The 14,395-nt window shown below is 57.4% G+C and overlaps 2 protein-coding genes across 20 annotated transcripts; one reads left to right on the forward strand and one right to left on the reverse strand.

The window, feature by feature from the left end:
* The first annotated feature begins 132 nt into the window (after window positions 1–132).
* On the forward strand, window positions 133–5,169 carry TMUB2 (transmembrane and ubiquitin like domain containing 2). Of its 4 annotated transcripts, XM_045374701.1 has the most exons (4): window positions 133–260; window positions 768–895; window positions 2,176–2,742; window positions 3,952–5,169. In XM_045374701.1, exons 2-4 carry the CDS (start codon window positions 861–863, stop codon window positions 4,313–4,315), a joined length of 966 nt encoding a protein of 321 aa, XP_045230636.1. In that variant the 5' UTR covers window positions 133–260; window positions 768–860; the 3' UTR covers window positions 4,316–5,169. The 4 variants fall into 4 exon arrangements, with proteins under 4 accessions (XP_045230636.1, XP_045230638.1, XP_065387739.1 ...); XM_045374703.1 differs by lacking the exon at window positions 768–895 and having other exon boundaries at window positions 2,089–2,742; XM_065531667.1 differs by lacking the exon at window positions 768–895.
* A 76-nt stretch (window positions 5,170–5,245) lies between these two features.
* Window positions 5,246–13,457, reverse strand: ATXN7L3 (ataxin 7 like 3). 16 transcript variants are annotated; one of them, XM_045374699.2, is made up of 13 exons: window positions 13,069–13,457; window positions 11,593–11,703; window positions 11,171–11,303; window positions 10,799–10,970; window positions 10,525–10,622; window positions 9,821–9,843; window positions 9,469–9,514; window positions 9,235–9,263; window positions 8,853–8,921; window positions 8,532–8,575; window positions 8,215–8,286; window positions 7,964–8,121; window positions 5,246–7,860 (listed from the first exon to the last, which is right to left on the reverse strand). In XM_045374699.2, the coding sequence occupies exons 2-13, from the start codon at window positions 11,641–11,643 to the stop codon at window positions 7,712–7,714; spliced, it is 1,044 nt and encodes a 347-aa protein (XP_045230634.1). In that variant the 5' UTR covers window positions 11,644–11,703; window positions 13,069–13,457; the 3' UTR covers window positions 5,246–7,711. The 16 variants fall into 16 exon arrangements, with proteins under 16 accessions (XP_045230634.1, XP_045230629.1, XP_045230633.1 ...); XM_045374694.2 differs by having other exon boundaries at window positions 9,235–9,320; XM_045374698.2 differs by having other exon boundaries at window positions 9,469–9,535.
* Between the last annotated feature and the right edge of the window lie 938 nt (window positions 13,458–14,395).

Genomic DNA, 14,395 nt, shown 5'->3' on the forward strand with positions numbered 1-14,395 from the left:
CCCCTCCTTCCGCTGAGAAACCTGTCCCTTTTATTTAAAGAATACCTTTTACGTCAGCCCGCCTTACGTAGCTTTGCGTCATCAGTGCAAGGCGCGGAGGCGGGACTTCCTGTCCCTGGCATAACAGCTTCCGGGAGAAGCCGGAAGAGACCGGACCCTGAACAGAATCGCAGATTGCCAGCCCTTTTCCCGACCCCTACGGAAAGACGAGTCCAGGGGCCGTCCTGGCGAGGTCAAAACATTTAGTCTGGCCTTTTCAGGTGAGGACTTCCCCATCCAGGCACAGTGCTGGTCAAATCCCCCTTTAATTTCCCATGACTCCCCGCGTCCTCAAGCCCCGCCCCCAGTTCCCCAGCCCCGCCCCGAAGTTTGAGGGGTGTGGACGGTTTGTGACCCCCTTAGCCGACCCTACCCCTCACGGGCCGGGAGAGCTGGGCTTATCACGGAGGCCAGGGCCAGGCAGCCCTTCGGTTCAGGTGGGCCCATGGACCCCAGTCCAACGCCGCGGGAATAGGACCATCCAAACGCGAAACCTGCGCCTCAGAAAAAGGGTGCGGGACCCCTCCTCACCGTGCGGTCACGGTACGGACAGGGTAGATCACAGGCTGAGGGACAGAGTAAAGACCTCTGAGGCCGGTCACCTGGGGTCCTGCTGGACCCCTCCCCACGAGAGTTCCCTGTGTCTGTGCCAGCCGTTTTCGTCTTTCTTCGCCGCAGTTTCCTTTTCTGTAAATCATGGTTAATGACATTAACCTTCTTGCCATCAGGGATTAGTTGTGGGTGTGATAAATAATTGCTACCATTTATTGAGCAATTGCAGTTTGCACTGTGCCAGGCACTGTGCTAAGTATTTTGCTTCGATGATTTCACGTCATCTTCAAAACAACCTCATGAGGTAGGTACTGTTTTTAACCCCATTTTACTGATGAGAAAGCTGAGGCTCTGAGAAAGTTGTCTGAGGTGATATAGCTAGTAAGACGCGAGACTGGGGTTATAATTAGTTGTTGTTTTTCTAACTCCAGGGCCAGTATATTAAATAAGGATGTTGATGTGTTCCACAGATATTCTTTGAGCAACTACTGGGGCATTATATTGGACACTTCAGTACCAAGAGAAATACATACGATCCTTGTCTACCAGGAGTCTAATAGAGAGATGGAGAGGTAGATAAGTATAATGAAGTTTTATAGGTGCTGTGAGAATAGTCTGATAATGATAATCACCAGACTGGATTTGCCCAGGGACAGCTGTGAAAGCAGCAGATTCTCCAAAGGACATAGTAGGTACTCCAGGGATCAAGCAGGGACCCTTCCTGCCTTTCTAAGAAACTGCCGCAGCAGAACCTTCACAGTGAAAGAAGAGAGACTGAGATATGGATTGTGAGAGTTGTTATGGAATCTTTTTCAAATCACTTCCACATGGGGAGTGGTCATTGCAGGAGTGGGCCCATGGTGACCCAGGAGGGTGGTGCTTCTGGTGTCTGTCCCATGTTGCTCCCCGGGGCTTGCCAGAAGTTTCAGAGGTGGCATATAATGTCTGCTGCATAGTGTCTGCTCGTGACCCCTACAGAGTTGCCCGTTTGAGGTTGTCTGACTCTGCTTTTGATGGTAGGTCAGTTTTCTTTGACTCTTGACATCTGGCAGCCTGGATCTGTGACCAGGAATGAAATAGGCTGAAATGAGACAATCCGGCAGGGATGGCTAAACAGTGCCTCTAAGCGGGCCCCGCAGTAAAATATTCCAGACTTTTGGGTCTCTCTGAAGCCACTTTGGAGGCTGCTTAGGAGACATATTTGCTTGACCAAGTGATAGAAATCCTAGAGAAACTCAGGCCTCAGCAAAGGTTTTTCCTCATTCGCCAAAAAAGCAACAACAGTAGCAGCAGCAGCAGCAAGGCTGTGGGCTTTTCCTGCTGATCCACGCTCATTGGGAAGTTGGAGTGTGAGAGAGGAAGGTCACAGAACCTGAAAGCAAGAGTTTCACAATAGAGGCAAAGGGTACGATAGGTCTTTAGCTTTACGTTGGGGTGCCAGAATTAGGAAGGTTTGTGCCCCCTTCTACAGAACACTGAACTCCTTTTGTTTTTCAGGGCTGGGTCAGTTAGAACCTAAACAAACTAGAGACCTGGTTGCAACCCCTCAGGCTCTGCTGATGCTGTCCCCCTTTGTTCCTGCAGCGTGGACCCTGCCGGCAGCCAGGCCATGGAGCTCTCTGATGTCACCCTCATTGAGGGTGTGGGTAATGAGGTGATGGTGGTGACAGGTGTGGTGGTGCTGATTCTAGCCTTGGTCCTAGCTTGGCTCTCTACCTACGTAGCAGACAGCGGTAGCAACCAGCTCCTGGGCGCCATTGTGTCAGCAGGTGACACATCCGTCCTCCACCTGGGGCATGTGGACCACCTGGTGGCAGGCCAAGGCAACCCCGAGCCAACTGAACTCCCCCATCCATCAGAGGGTAATGATGAGAAGGCTGAAGAGGCTGGTGAAGGTCGGGGAGACTCCACAGGGGAAGCTGGAGCTGGGGGTGGTATTGAACCCAGCCTTGAGCATCTCCTTGACATCCAAGGCCTGCCCAAAAGACAAGCAGGTGCAGACAGCAGCAGTCCAGAGGCCCCCCTGAGATCTGAGGATAGCACCTGCCTCCCTCCCAGCCCTGGCCTCATCACTGTACGGCTCAAATTCCTCAATGATACCGAGGAGCTGGCTGTGGCTAGGCCAGAGGATACCGTGGGTGCCCTGAAGAGGTGAGTGGCCTGGGAAGTGGGAAGCTGCTTGTGCTCATCCCCCAGCCCTTGGTTGCCTCTAAGGAGGCTGGTGCAGACGTAGGAGCTGCAGGGAAGTATAAGATCCAGCCCCTACTAAGGGCACGTAGATACTTTCTTAGAAATACACCCCTCAGGCCGGGCGCGGTGGCTCCCAGCACTTTGGGAGGCCAAGGTGGGTGCATCACAAGGTCAGGAGTTTGAGACCAGCCTGACCAATATGGTGAAACCCCATCTCATCCCAGCTACTCAGGAGGCTAAGGCAGGAGAATTGCTTGAACCTGGGAGGCAGAGGTTGTAGTGAGCTGAGATTGCGCCATTGCACACCAGCCTGGGTGACAGAGTGAGACTCAGTCTCAAAAAAACAAAACAAAACAAATACACTCTTCATTAGTTAAGGATAAAGATGAGGGAGGCCGGGCACAGTGGCTCACGCCTGTAATCCCAGCACTTTGGGCAGATCACAAGGTCAAGACATCAAGACCATCCTGGCCAAAATGGTGAAACCCCGTCTCTACTAAAAAAAAAAAAAACAAAAATTAGCTGGGCGCGGTGCCGCATTCCTGTAGTCCCAGCTACTTGGGAGGCTGAGGCAGGAGAATTGCTTGAACCCAGGAGGTGGAGGTTGTAGTGAGCCAAGATCACGCCACTGCACTCCAGCCTGGCAACAGAGCGAGACTCCGTCTCAAAAAAAAATAAAAATAGGCCGGGCACGGTGGCTCAAGCCTGTAATCCCAGCACTTTGGGAGGCCGAGACGGGTGGATCACGAGGTCAGGAGATCGAGACCATCCTGGCTAACACAGTGAAACCCCGTCTCTACTAAAAAAATACAAAAAAACTGGCCGGGCGAGGTGGCGGGCGCCTGTAGTCCCAGCTACTTGGGAGGCTGAGGCAGGAGAATGGTGTGAACCCGGGAGGCGGAGCTTGCAGTGAGCTGAGATCCGGCCACTGCACTCCAGCCTGGGCGACAGAGCAAGACTCCGTCTCAAAAAAAAATAAATAAATAAATAAAAATAAAATAAAAAAATAAAAATAAATATAAATAAATAAAAATTAAAATTAAAAAAAAAGATGAGGGAAAAAAAAAATCCACCCTCTAATTTTTCCCCACTCCCCTTTGTTGGTCCAGGCCTTTTTGCTTTCTCATTCCTCACCCTCTGTCTTTCCTTCCATGTCTTTCATCCTTACAGCAAATACTTCCCTGGACAAGAAAGCCACATGAAACTGATCTACCAGGGCCGCCTGCTACAGGACCCAGCCTGCACACTGCGTTCTCTGAACATTACTGACAACTGTGTGATTCACTGCCACCGCTCACCCCCAGGGTCAGCTGTTCCAGGCCCCTCAGCCTCCTTGGCCCCCTCAGCCACTGAGCCACCCAGCCTTGGTGTCAATGTGGGCAGCCTCATGGTGCCTGTCTTTGTGGTGCTATTGGGTGTGGTCTGGTACTTCCGAATCAATTACCGCCAATTCTTCACAGCACCTGCCACTGTCTCCCTGGTGGGAGTCACCGTCTTCTTCAGCTTCCTAGTATTTGGGATGTATGGACGATAAGGACATAGGAAGAAAATGAAAGGCATGGTCTTCCTCCTTTACGGCCTCCCCCCTTTTCCTGGCCAGAGCTGGGCCCAAGGGCCTGGGAGGGAGGGGTGGAAAGGATGTGATGGAAATCTCCTCCATAGGACACAGGAGGCAGGTACGGGGCCTCCTCTTCTCGTCCACAGGAGTACAGACGTCCCTTCTGTGCAAGCACAACTCAGGTAGAAATGAGGATGTCATCTTCCTTCACTTTTAGGGTCCTCCTGAAGGAGTTCAAAGCTGCTGGCCAAGCTCAGTGGGGAGCCTGGGCTCTGAGATTCCCTCCCACCTGTGGTCCTGGCTCTTCCCAGTGTCCTGCATGTCTGCCCCCAGCACCCAGGGCTGCCTGCCTGGGCAGCTCAGCATGGCCCCAGCACACCTCCATAGGAATCCTGGAGTATCCTTCCATTTCTCAGCCAAATACCTTTTGAGACTGAAATCACACAGGCGGGAATGAAGATTGTGCCAGCCTTCTCTTATGGGCACCTAGCCGCCTTCACCTTCTCCCTCTACCCCTTAGCAGGAATAGGGTGTCCTTCCTTCTTTCAAAGCACTTTGCTTGCATTTTATTTTTTTAAGAGTCCTTCATAGAGCTCAGTCAGGAAGGGGACAGGACACCAAGCCAAGCCCCCAGCATTGGGAGCGGCCAGGCCACAGCTGCTGCTCCCGTAGGCCTCAGGCTGTAAGCAAGAGACAGCACTGGCCCTTGGCCAGCGTCCTACCCTTCCCAATTCCAAGGACTGGGTATGGATCGCTGGGCCCTAGGCTCCTGCTTCTGGGGCTATTGGAGGGTCAGTGTCTGTGACTGAATAAAGTTCCCTTTTGTGGTCCTGGAGCCTCTTTCTGTGACAGAGAATGACTGCGCTGCCCCCAGCAATATGGTAATGAGGGTAGGTAGGCCGGGGCTACCAACGGGAGATGCAGTTTATTTACACCAGCAGCCATGGGGGCAGAGGGAATACACAGCGTTTACAAAGTTAGCTACCTGTACAGAATGGATTACATATGCAAAAATAAAAATCTCAAGACCACAGGACAGCGTGAGCCCCACCCCCCTCCCCCAATGACCCCAGCATGCGGTAATGCCAGGCGGGTGGCCCCTGGGCATGCGGGGGGGAGTGATGCATGGAAGGAAAAGCCACCGGCCATGGAAATTAGTACAGAACCCCCCCACACACACTCAGACACATGATAGGATACAGGGTGGACAACACCTAGCCGGGGTGGGAAGGATGGGAATTGAAACCCACACAGCCTGCTGTTAAAGGGAGGGGAGTGGGGAGCTCCTAGCCCCTGTTCAACTACATGGTAGGGGGGCACTCTCTCCCCAGAAGGAAAAGGGTTTGTTCCCTCAGAGTCCCTGCTGGACCAAGCCCATCTCTTACCCAGCCTGGGCAGGGGGCTCTGCCCTGAGGGCGGGCCAAGGAACAATGGGGAAGTTTATGTGGACAAACCAGTTCCCAAACTACTTCCCACTTCTCCCTCCTCCAACCAGAAGGGGGAAAAAGGGAGAAGCCACAGGGCAAAGAGTGTATTAGGGCCTGAGCTGCAGCTGCCTCTCAGAAGGGAGAGTGGCCCACAGCCTTCCTCCCTTCACCTTCAGCCCACTCCCCAGACTGCATCTGGAAGCGGCTGGAGGCCTGCTGAGATCCTCCTCTCCCTCCGGCCTCCCCTCAGAGGGAGAAGGCTACGGAGGGCCAAGAACGGAGGAGCCTAGGCCCCAGGATTTATTCTAACTCCTGCCAAAATGTTTGGCTTTTTAAAAAATAATCACAATTTGTGGGTTAAAAACCAATTTGCAACCAGGCATGAGCCACAATCAGAACCACCCCAGGGGGAGAGCGGAGTTCCAGACAGGGCATTGCAGCCCCATCTCTGTTGTTCCCTTAACCCTCTAGGGTCCCTAACCCGATCAGTCCAACCAGTCCTGGGTACTAGCTACCCAAATGTGGGATGGCTCCTCTTGGGAAGAGGGCAGGGGACATGTCCAGGAAGTGCCAGAGAACTTGGCTCAGGGTCACCTCCACCCGTGTCAGTCAGCTCTGCTCCCAGCCCAGGTCGCGGTCCTCCAGCTTGGCTCCTGGGAGTGGTGGTGCCCGCATGGAGGGGGGACGGTACATCTCTTCAGGATGTAGACCAGGCAGGTGGGCACACTGGCATGACAGTCCCAGAGAGGGGCAATGACACCCCTTCCCCTCCACTGACAACCCGGAGCACAGAGGCCACCCTCTCTTCCCACCCGACTCCTAGCAAAGGGGGAGAGGCACGAGATTAGGATTTTCCTCAGAGCCCCAAACCACAAGTACAGAATAAATAACTTAAAAGCGCTAAGGAAGGGAAACAGGGCAGGCTTTGGAGGCAGGAGCGCCGAGAGAAACTGAAGCCGGTCAAGGTGAAGGGGGTGGAAGCAGCAGTTGGGAACCTGGGCTGCCCCGGTAGGGCAGTGGGGCAGGATGGGCAGGAGGAACACGGGGCCACCCCAGGAGGGTGAGGCTGGGTCCCTTCCTGGGGCAGGGAATGAGGTAAGAAAACATTTCAAATAAAGCAGCACCGTTCCCTCTCACCTTGGGGCCCCACTCCTCACCAGCCCTGGGTCAGGGAGGAGAGACAGGGGGAGGAATTCTGACACTTCTCCCTCTTCCTACCCTCCCTTTCCCATTCCTTGAAGCTGTAGAGGCTGGAGGCCCTTTCCTGGCACCCAACAACAAAAGGACAGCTCCTGCTGCCAAGGAGGCCCATGGGGACTGAGGGGAAAGGGCTGCCCCTGTGAGGGGCAGGGAAGGTGGCGGCAGTTCTGGACGCCCACCTCAGCAGACAGCACTCTGTGCCTGCCTACCCCTGGGACTGGGGGCATTTGATAGGATTCTGCACACAGACAGGACATGCCCAGCCTTGCCCCTCAGCTCCAAGCACCGGACCCATTCACATTGCTGAGGGCGGCCAAGGCAGGCCCCCTCCAGGCTCAGCTTCCAACCCACAGCCTCCCGGGTCACCACATTGCCCCTCAGCAGGGCTTAGTCCAGTTCCTGGGGTGGGGGGCAGGCAGTGCCCTGGCACAGCGCCCAGGTCAGGCCCCTGGCCTAGCTGGACATCCAGTAACTCACAGAATAAATAGGAAAACTGCCTCCCCACCAAACTTATGTCCAAGGCATAATATGTCCAGGTCTGAGTCCTGCACGCTGAGGAGTCGTGCTCCATTGCAGAGGACTTTGACACCCCCCAGGGGCGCATAATCGGATCCTCTGCCTGCCTGGCCCACCAAGCTTCCCAAGCCCCAACCCCCAGCAGCCGTCCATTTGCCAGGCTATGCCACCTGGGTGGGGGTCAGGAGAGAGGGCTCTGCTCAGCCAAAGGCTATCCCTTGCACCCAAGTCAGTTGATGTCATCATAGATGCTGGGCGTCGGGGGTGCCGGTGGCTTTGGCTTCTTCTTCTTGTTGGAACCTAGGCCGGAGGCAGTCCCTACCAGGCTCAGATGGGATTTCTTTTTCTTGGTTTTCCGTGACTCAGAGCTGTTGGTACCTGTAGAGAAAGAGACACAAAGGATGAGAGTAGGGTTGTGGCAGGAGACGTGGCACTCCCACGGCTTCGGGCACAGCCCCTGGGGCCCAACTGTATCACGTACCTAGACCCCATCCCTGATTTTCACTCGTCTTGGAGGAGCCTGAATCAGAGGGTGAGAGGTCAGAGGAGCCATCCCACTGAAGCCGGCTGATCAGGGCCTGGCTGTCAGTCATGTCAAAGCTGTCATTATCCAGGGAGCTCTCGACCTCTGGAAGGACGCTAGAAAGGGGATGAGCCAAAGAAGGGCTTTAGAGATAGCGATCATCGCCCTAACTGGTCATAACCCCCCATCCCTCCTGTAGGGCCACTTACGCCGAGGGCCCGAGGAAATAAATCCGCACGGTTCGCCTCTGCTCATCTGTGTGCTGTGGGCAGCGTAGGGACCTGGTGGTGAGGCAAGGCAGGGAGGGGTCTGAGGAACTCAGGTAAAGCCCCTCCTCTCGGCAAGGCAGGAGCCACAGGCACAGACAGGGAAGGGATGAGTGCAGATTCGTCCCCAGACTGTGGCCGAAGGCCTGATCATTAGAGGAGGGAAGGGGAAGGGCAGAAGCCCCATTGCTCAAGTCCGACCCATGCCCATGGTGAGTGTGCAGGAGGCCCCTGGCCCCCTTTCTAGGTTCTGTGCTCACCTTGTGCACATCTTCTTGGTGTGTTCAGAAATCACCCCACATTGCTGGAAGAGGAATATAAGCTGAAAGGAGGGATGGAGGGAACCTACTCTAGATGCTAGATGTTCCCTTCTGCATAAATGCTAGAAAGCACAAGCAGAGATGGCCCCAAGGTGTCCAGAGCAGACAGTCCCAGGACACTATGGGCCAGGAAACCTAATTCCAGAAAGAGAGAACAATATGGCCCTGACTGCTATGTCACCAGCTTCCTCCCCGGCCTTGACCACTGCCTATGGCTCCAGCCCACTCCCAAGGGCCTTCTCCCTTGCCGGTCCCCCTCACCGTGGTGAGCAGGCTGCGAAGCTCCTCTGGCCCCAGGGTCTCATAGCTGATCCCAGTTGAATTGTTATACTGCAGGAGAACCAGAGGTACAGGTTAGAGATGGGGCAGAGAAGAGACAGGGGCCGGGGGGAAGCGAGAATCAGTCCCTCTGGTGCCTTTCTAAGCGAGAGGCTTTAGGACAACCCTGCCGTTTTCCAAGTGATTTCTCTCATCCCACCTGCCTATGGATAAGGGGCGGGACTCAGAAAGAACATAAATATATAAGATCCAAATAGCTCATCAGTGCCTCTGGCTGTCAGCATTCTGATCCCTACTTGTCCAATTCCCTACCACCTCACAACCAGGACAATGAGAGCAAGTGCGAGGGGCGGCCCATACTCACCTTAAAAGGATCCGAATTGCTAAGTTCCCCTGAAGAAGAAAAAAGAAGGGGAAGGGTGTTTGATGCAGAGGTACAGACAGAGAACCCTGAAAATAACCAGAGAGGAAGTGGGGGTGACAGAAGGATCACAGGCCCTCCCTCAATTCCCCTATCCCCGGGCCCCACCTCCACCCCCCAGCAATGAGTCCCAGAAGACGTAGCTAGAAGCAATCCCATTGCTCCGGCCCCACTTACCATTTTTGTGTTTTAAAGACTTGGATCTTCGAGGGGAATTGGGGTTCTGGAATGGGAGATACCATAGCTTTGGGGAAAGGGTAACGATAAGGGGGAGCCGAGAACCCAGGGAAGGAAAAAAGATTTGACAAAGCAGCATCCTCAAATTCCTACTCTTCCTCCCCAGTAGGAGGCCTGTCTACCCATGTGCCCTCCCCTGCCCTCCATTCCCACACCCCACCCGCCCACCACAGACACCCTCAAGCCCCCAGTGACCTCAGCCTTGAGTCAAGACACTTGAGGACTCCCTGCCCAAAGGGGAGGGTATCTGTCCTTTGCCCATTAATTCCCCAATGCTTGCCCCGGCTCTCACCTTGTCTGATTTCCTCTTCTTGGCTAAGGGGGAACAAAAGCATAAAGAGCAGGGTTTCCGTTAAGTTCTCAATCTAAAAGCATCTCAAGAAAACTGTACAATAGGCTGGGCGCAGTGGCTCATGCCTATAATCCCAGCACTTTGGGAGGCCCGGGCGGGCGGATCATGAAGTCAGGAGATTAAGACCATCCTGGCCAATATGGTGTAACCCCATCTCTACTAAAAACAAAAAAATTAGCTCGCCGTGGTAGCGCACACCTGTAATCCTGGCTACTCAGGAGGCTGAGACAGGGGAATCACTTGAACCCGGGAGACGGAGGTTGCAGTGAGCCAAGATTGCGCCAATGCACCCCATCCTGGGCAACAGAGCAAGATTCCGTCTCAAAAAAAAAAAAGAAAAAGGAAACCGCACAACTATACTCTCTCTTCATCATTCAAGACAACAACCTTAGCCGGGCGCAGTGGCGGGCGCCTGTAGTCCCAGCTACTCGGGAGGCTGAGGCAGGAGAATGGCGTGAACCCGGGAGGCGGAGCTTGCAGTGAGCCGAGATTGCGCCACTGCACTCCAGCCTGGGCGACAGAGCAAGACTCCGTCTCAAAAAAAAAAAAAAAAAAAAAGACAACAACCTGTGACCACTTTATACCCAATTTCTGCTTCCCACCTCATCCCAATGCTCCCCAAGTTTCCCCAGATCCCCAAGCACCTTTCTTTTCCGAGCCATAAGACCAGTCGTTGTCATTGATGTCATCATTATCCTCTTGGTCACTCTCAGACTTATTCATATTGTTGCTATTGGCAATCCTGCCAAAGGGAGGGAAGAGAAAGGGTCAAGGGGGTCACCCCACTCTGCCCCCAACTTCAGAGGCACGTGGGGTATCTGGGGCCAAGTAAAACCCACTCTCGGTACCCTCCTAATGCCCCCGGGGTACTACACCATGGCACAGGCTGCAGAGAATGGGCAGCTCTGGTTCTCTCACCGGCGGTTGGCGATTCGGCTGCTGTTCCGACCCATTCCCAGGCACTTCTCCAGATGGGGAGCAAAGCGGGAGGCGGCAATGCTGCGACTGCAATTGGGGCAAACACACTCTTTGCTCTTCCACTGGTTGAAAACCTGTCCAAAGATGTCCAACCCCGGCTGGTCCACGATCTCTGGGGACAGGAGAGGCTGGCGATCAGGGTGGGCAGGGGACCCTCTCCTCTTGTTCCCACCTGGGGTCCCACGGCCTCTTCAATCCCTCCCCCGGCTCACAGGAGCTCCAGATGCTACATCTAGCACAGTTTCCAGAGAAGGAAACTCCAAACAGTCCCAGGGAAGGGCTGGACTGCTGCTCCTTCACCCTGAAGCTCACCAAAATCCTTCATGCTATCAGGGTCCGTGTCGTCCAGGAAGAAGTAGCCACACTTGACAGCCCGGTGTACCTCAAAGCAGAATCCCAAACAAGAATCCTCGACCAGGTCCGCATATATCTCCTGAGCGATGGCCTGGGCCCCAGGGGAGAACATCTACGGTCACAAGAGTCACAGCCCCCTGGACTCTCACCAACCAAATCTGCTGCCATCTGGCCCCAGCCAAAAATCACGCTTTCTTTGCCATTTTCCCCATCTTGACTTCGTGTTCTTTCTTCTTCCTGGATCCTTGGCCTTTTCAGCTGGCTATTCCCTTTAAGGAACAAGGCTGACTACCCAAATTCCTCTTTGGTGTGGATGCCAGATATAGCGACGTAGAGACATCAAGAGAAAGAACTGGAGGCACACGTGGGGGAGCCCTCACCTCTAGTTTGCTGTTATCCAGGCCAGACAAAGACATTTCCTCCATTTTCATTTGTAAACTCTTGTGGAGACGGCGCTCTGACTGCTCATAGCACAGCGGGCGGCAACACGGCTGCACACACGGGGGTGGGGGTGTTGTTGTGAGTCCAAGGCACCTCTGAAGGCGGCCACCTTCCCTCCCACCTCGCTGCCCAGAGCTCAGTCCTGGCATCAGGGTCTCTCCCTCCCCAAGGCCCAGGCTCACTAAGTCTGGATGGTCCTTCAGGGCCTGAAACCTAAAGGGGGCCTAGTCTTTCCCAGGCCTGAGCTCAGGCCCTGGACTCCACTGCCAATCAGAGTCTGGGTCTATAGGAGGCAGCAGCTCACCCTAGGTCCCCAAAACTCAAACCCCTCTTTGATACCCATGGTGCAATGCAGCAGGGGGAGGAGAAGGAACTCCAAGGCCTCAAAGCAAACCCACAGGGTGTGGCAAAGAACTGCACAGACTCCTAAATACACCCCCCCGCCTTCCCTAAAGACTCTCCTCAGAGTCACCTCTGCTTTCAGCCAGGATGTCCACTTGGGGGGGTACTGCTACCAGAAGTAGAAATGGCCCTAGGACCCTACAACCTTCACCCCACTCTGCCTTCCCTTGAAATCAGCCTGCCACTCCACGAGGGAAGCAGAGCTCACAGGAGCCTAGAGCTAAGGGACATTTCTAGCCACCATGAGCAGGAGCGGCGGGGCGGGGGGGGGTGCCCGGTGGGGTGGCACGCCAGGAGCGGGCACTCCCCTTACCTGTTCTTCCTTTAAATAACCACCCACCCTCCCTCAGGACCAGCCCGGAAGTCTCTCCAAGAGCCCCAAAGTCCAGGAACCCCCACCCAAGGATTCAGACACAGCACCCACAGCCCAGGGCCCCTCGGAACGGTGGGTACGAGTTTCAGGAGCCGCCGGCCTAGAGTGGGGTGGGGACTGACGAATGAGCCGGGGGCACTGGGAAGGGTAGGAGGCCGGGCCTCGGCTCTTCCCCCGTCCCTGCGGCACTGCTGCTGCATCATACCGACTGGGGGGAGGAGAGCCGAGCCGCCGGGGCCGGCACCGGGCCGGGACAGACCGACCCCCAGAGAGTGGACAGAGTGGGACGCGTCCCGGCCCCTCTCCTTCCCCGCCCGCCAGCAGCCCCGGCCGGCCGGGGAGAGGAGTCCGGGAGGGTGTCTCTATTGTCCCGGGGGCTGGGGCCTGGCTCCCTAACAAAGGCCCCGCGCCCCCTCCCCGGCCGGCCCTGCCCCGCCCAAGGGGGACCCAGACGGGGGAGAGCTGGGGGCCCCGGCCCGGCCGGGAAGCTGGGGGAAGCCGGGCGTTTCCGCGTCGGCCCGGGGGGAGGGGAAGGGGCGCTGACCCAGACCTGGGGGGAGGGGGCCCAAGCCCCGCCTCGGGCCCCGCCCCCCGCCCCCCGCAGGCCCCTCCCCCGTCCCCGTCTCCGTCCCGTACTCACCCCGCCCGGGGGGCCGCGCCGGGGCCCGGCGGCCTCTCAGGGCCGCGTCCTCCGGCGGCGGCGGCGGCGGCGGCTGCTCCGGAGCCCCATGTCCGTCGGTCCGTCCTCGCCTCTCCCCGGGGCCCAGGGCCCGGGGCCGGGGGGTCGGGCCGCCCCCCCGCCTCGCCGCCTCACCGGGCGGCCATGGCCCCTTCCCCTCCCTTCTTGTCCCGTCGCCGCCTCCTCCTCCTCACCTCACCCCGCCCGCGCGCAGTCCGCGCGCCGTCCGCGCGCCCCTCCCCCCGCCCCCCACTCCAGCCCGCCTCTCCCGGGCGGGGGGTGCGGCGCGAGCCCGGAGCGCGCGCGCGTGTGCCGCGACCGGAGGATGGATGGATGGAGCGAGCGAGAACGCGAACGTGCGCGCGCGCGCCCCTCTCCCCCTCCCTCCGCGCGGGCGCGAGGCCAAGCGCGAGCGCGCTCCAACCTCCTCCTCTTCCTCCTCCCGCCCCTCCCCAACACCCCGCCCTCCCCCTCCCTTCCTCTTCCTTCTTTCGCTTTCGCGCGCCCAGCGACTGCTCGCGCCTGCTAGAAGGGCCCGAGCGCGTGCATCTGCCCCGCGGCCGCAGCTCGGCAGCATTTGCTCCAGGGGGCGGGGACCGGGAGGGGAGGAGGGGCGCCACGCCGCCGTCCAAAGTACCGGCGGACGGGGACGGGGGCGGGGAGATGGGCGGGGCCTTCGCGGACCTCCCCGACCAATCGCCGAGAGGCCTCGGCCCGGGAGGCCCAATAAGATGGGGGTGGGTGGGGCGGCGTTCAAGGTGAGGTGCGCGGTGCGCTGGGGGCGGAGACATTGTGCCGTCCCGGCCGGCTCGGGGGCGGGGGCAGCGGGTGGCGTCGAAAGAGAGCGCCGGCTCCCAGCCGATCCTGGGACGCCTTCCGGCCCAGGCTTCCCCGCCCTTCCCTCGGGGCTCCCCGCTCTCTTCCCCCCCCCCCTCCGCTCCCCCCTTTACCCCGAGGCGTGCAGCCACTTCTGTGAAGAGGCCAGACTTGAAGTGGGGCGCAGTTAGGACCTCGGAGCGGAAAGCCCGTAGAATCGAAGGGGCTCGCCCGCGCCTCAGTTCTCCTGGTTTCTGGGCGGGTCTCAGCCCACGCCAGGCCTGCGGACCAACAAGCGGCCGAGATGAGGGTCCGCTGCTGAGGTCGGAGGCCAAGCTGCGCCCTTCTGCGCGGAGCGCCCTCCCCACCCCTCATCCTAATTTAGATCCCACACCTGCTTGCCTTTCCTGCTTCCGGAACCCACGCTGGACCCCCCACCCCTCAAGACAGCCTGCCTGGCACTGGCCAGATC

The sequence above is a fragment of the Macaca fascicularis genome, chromosome 16, assembly GCF_037993035.2.
Source record: "Macaca fascicularis isolate 582-1 chromosome 16, T2T-MFA8v1.1".
Lineage (NCBI taxonomy): Eukaryota > Metazoa > Chordata > Mammalia > Primates > Cercopithecidae > Macaca > Macaca fascicularis.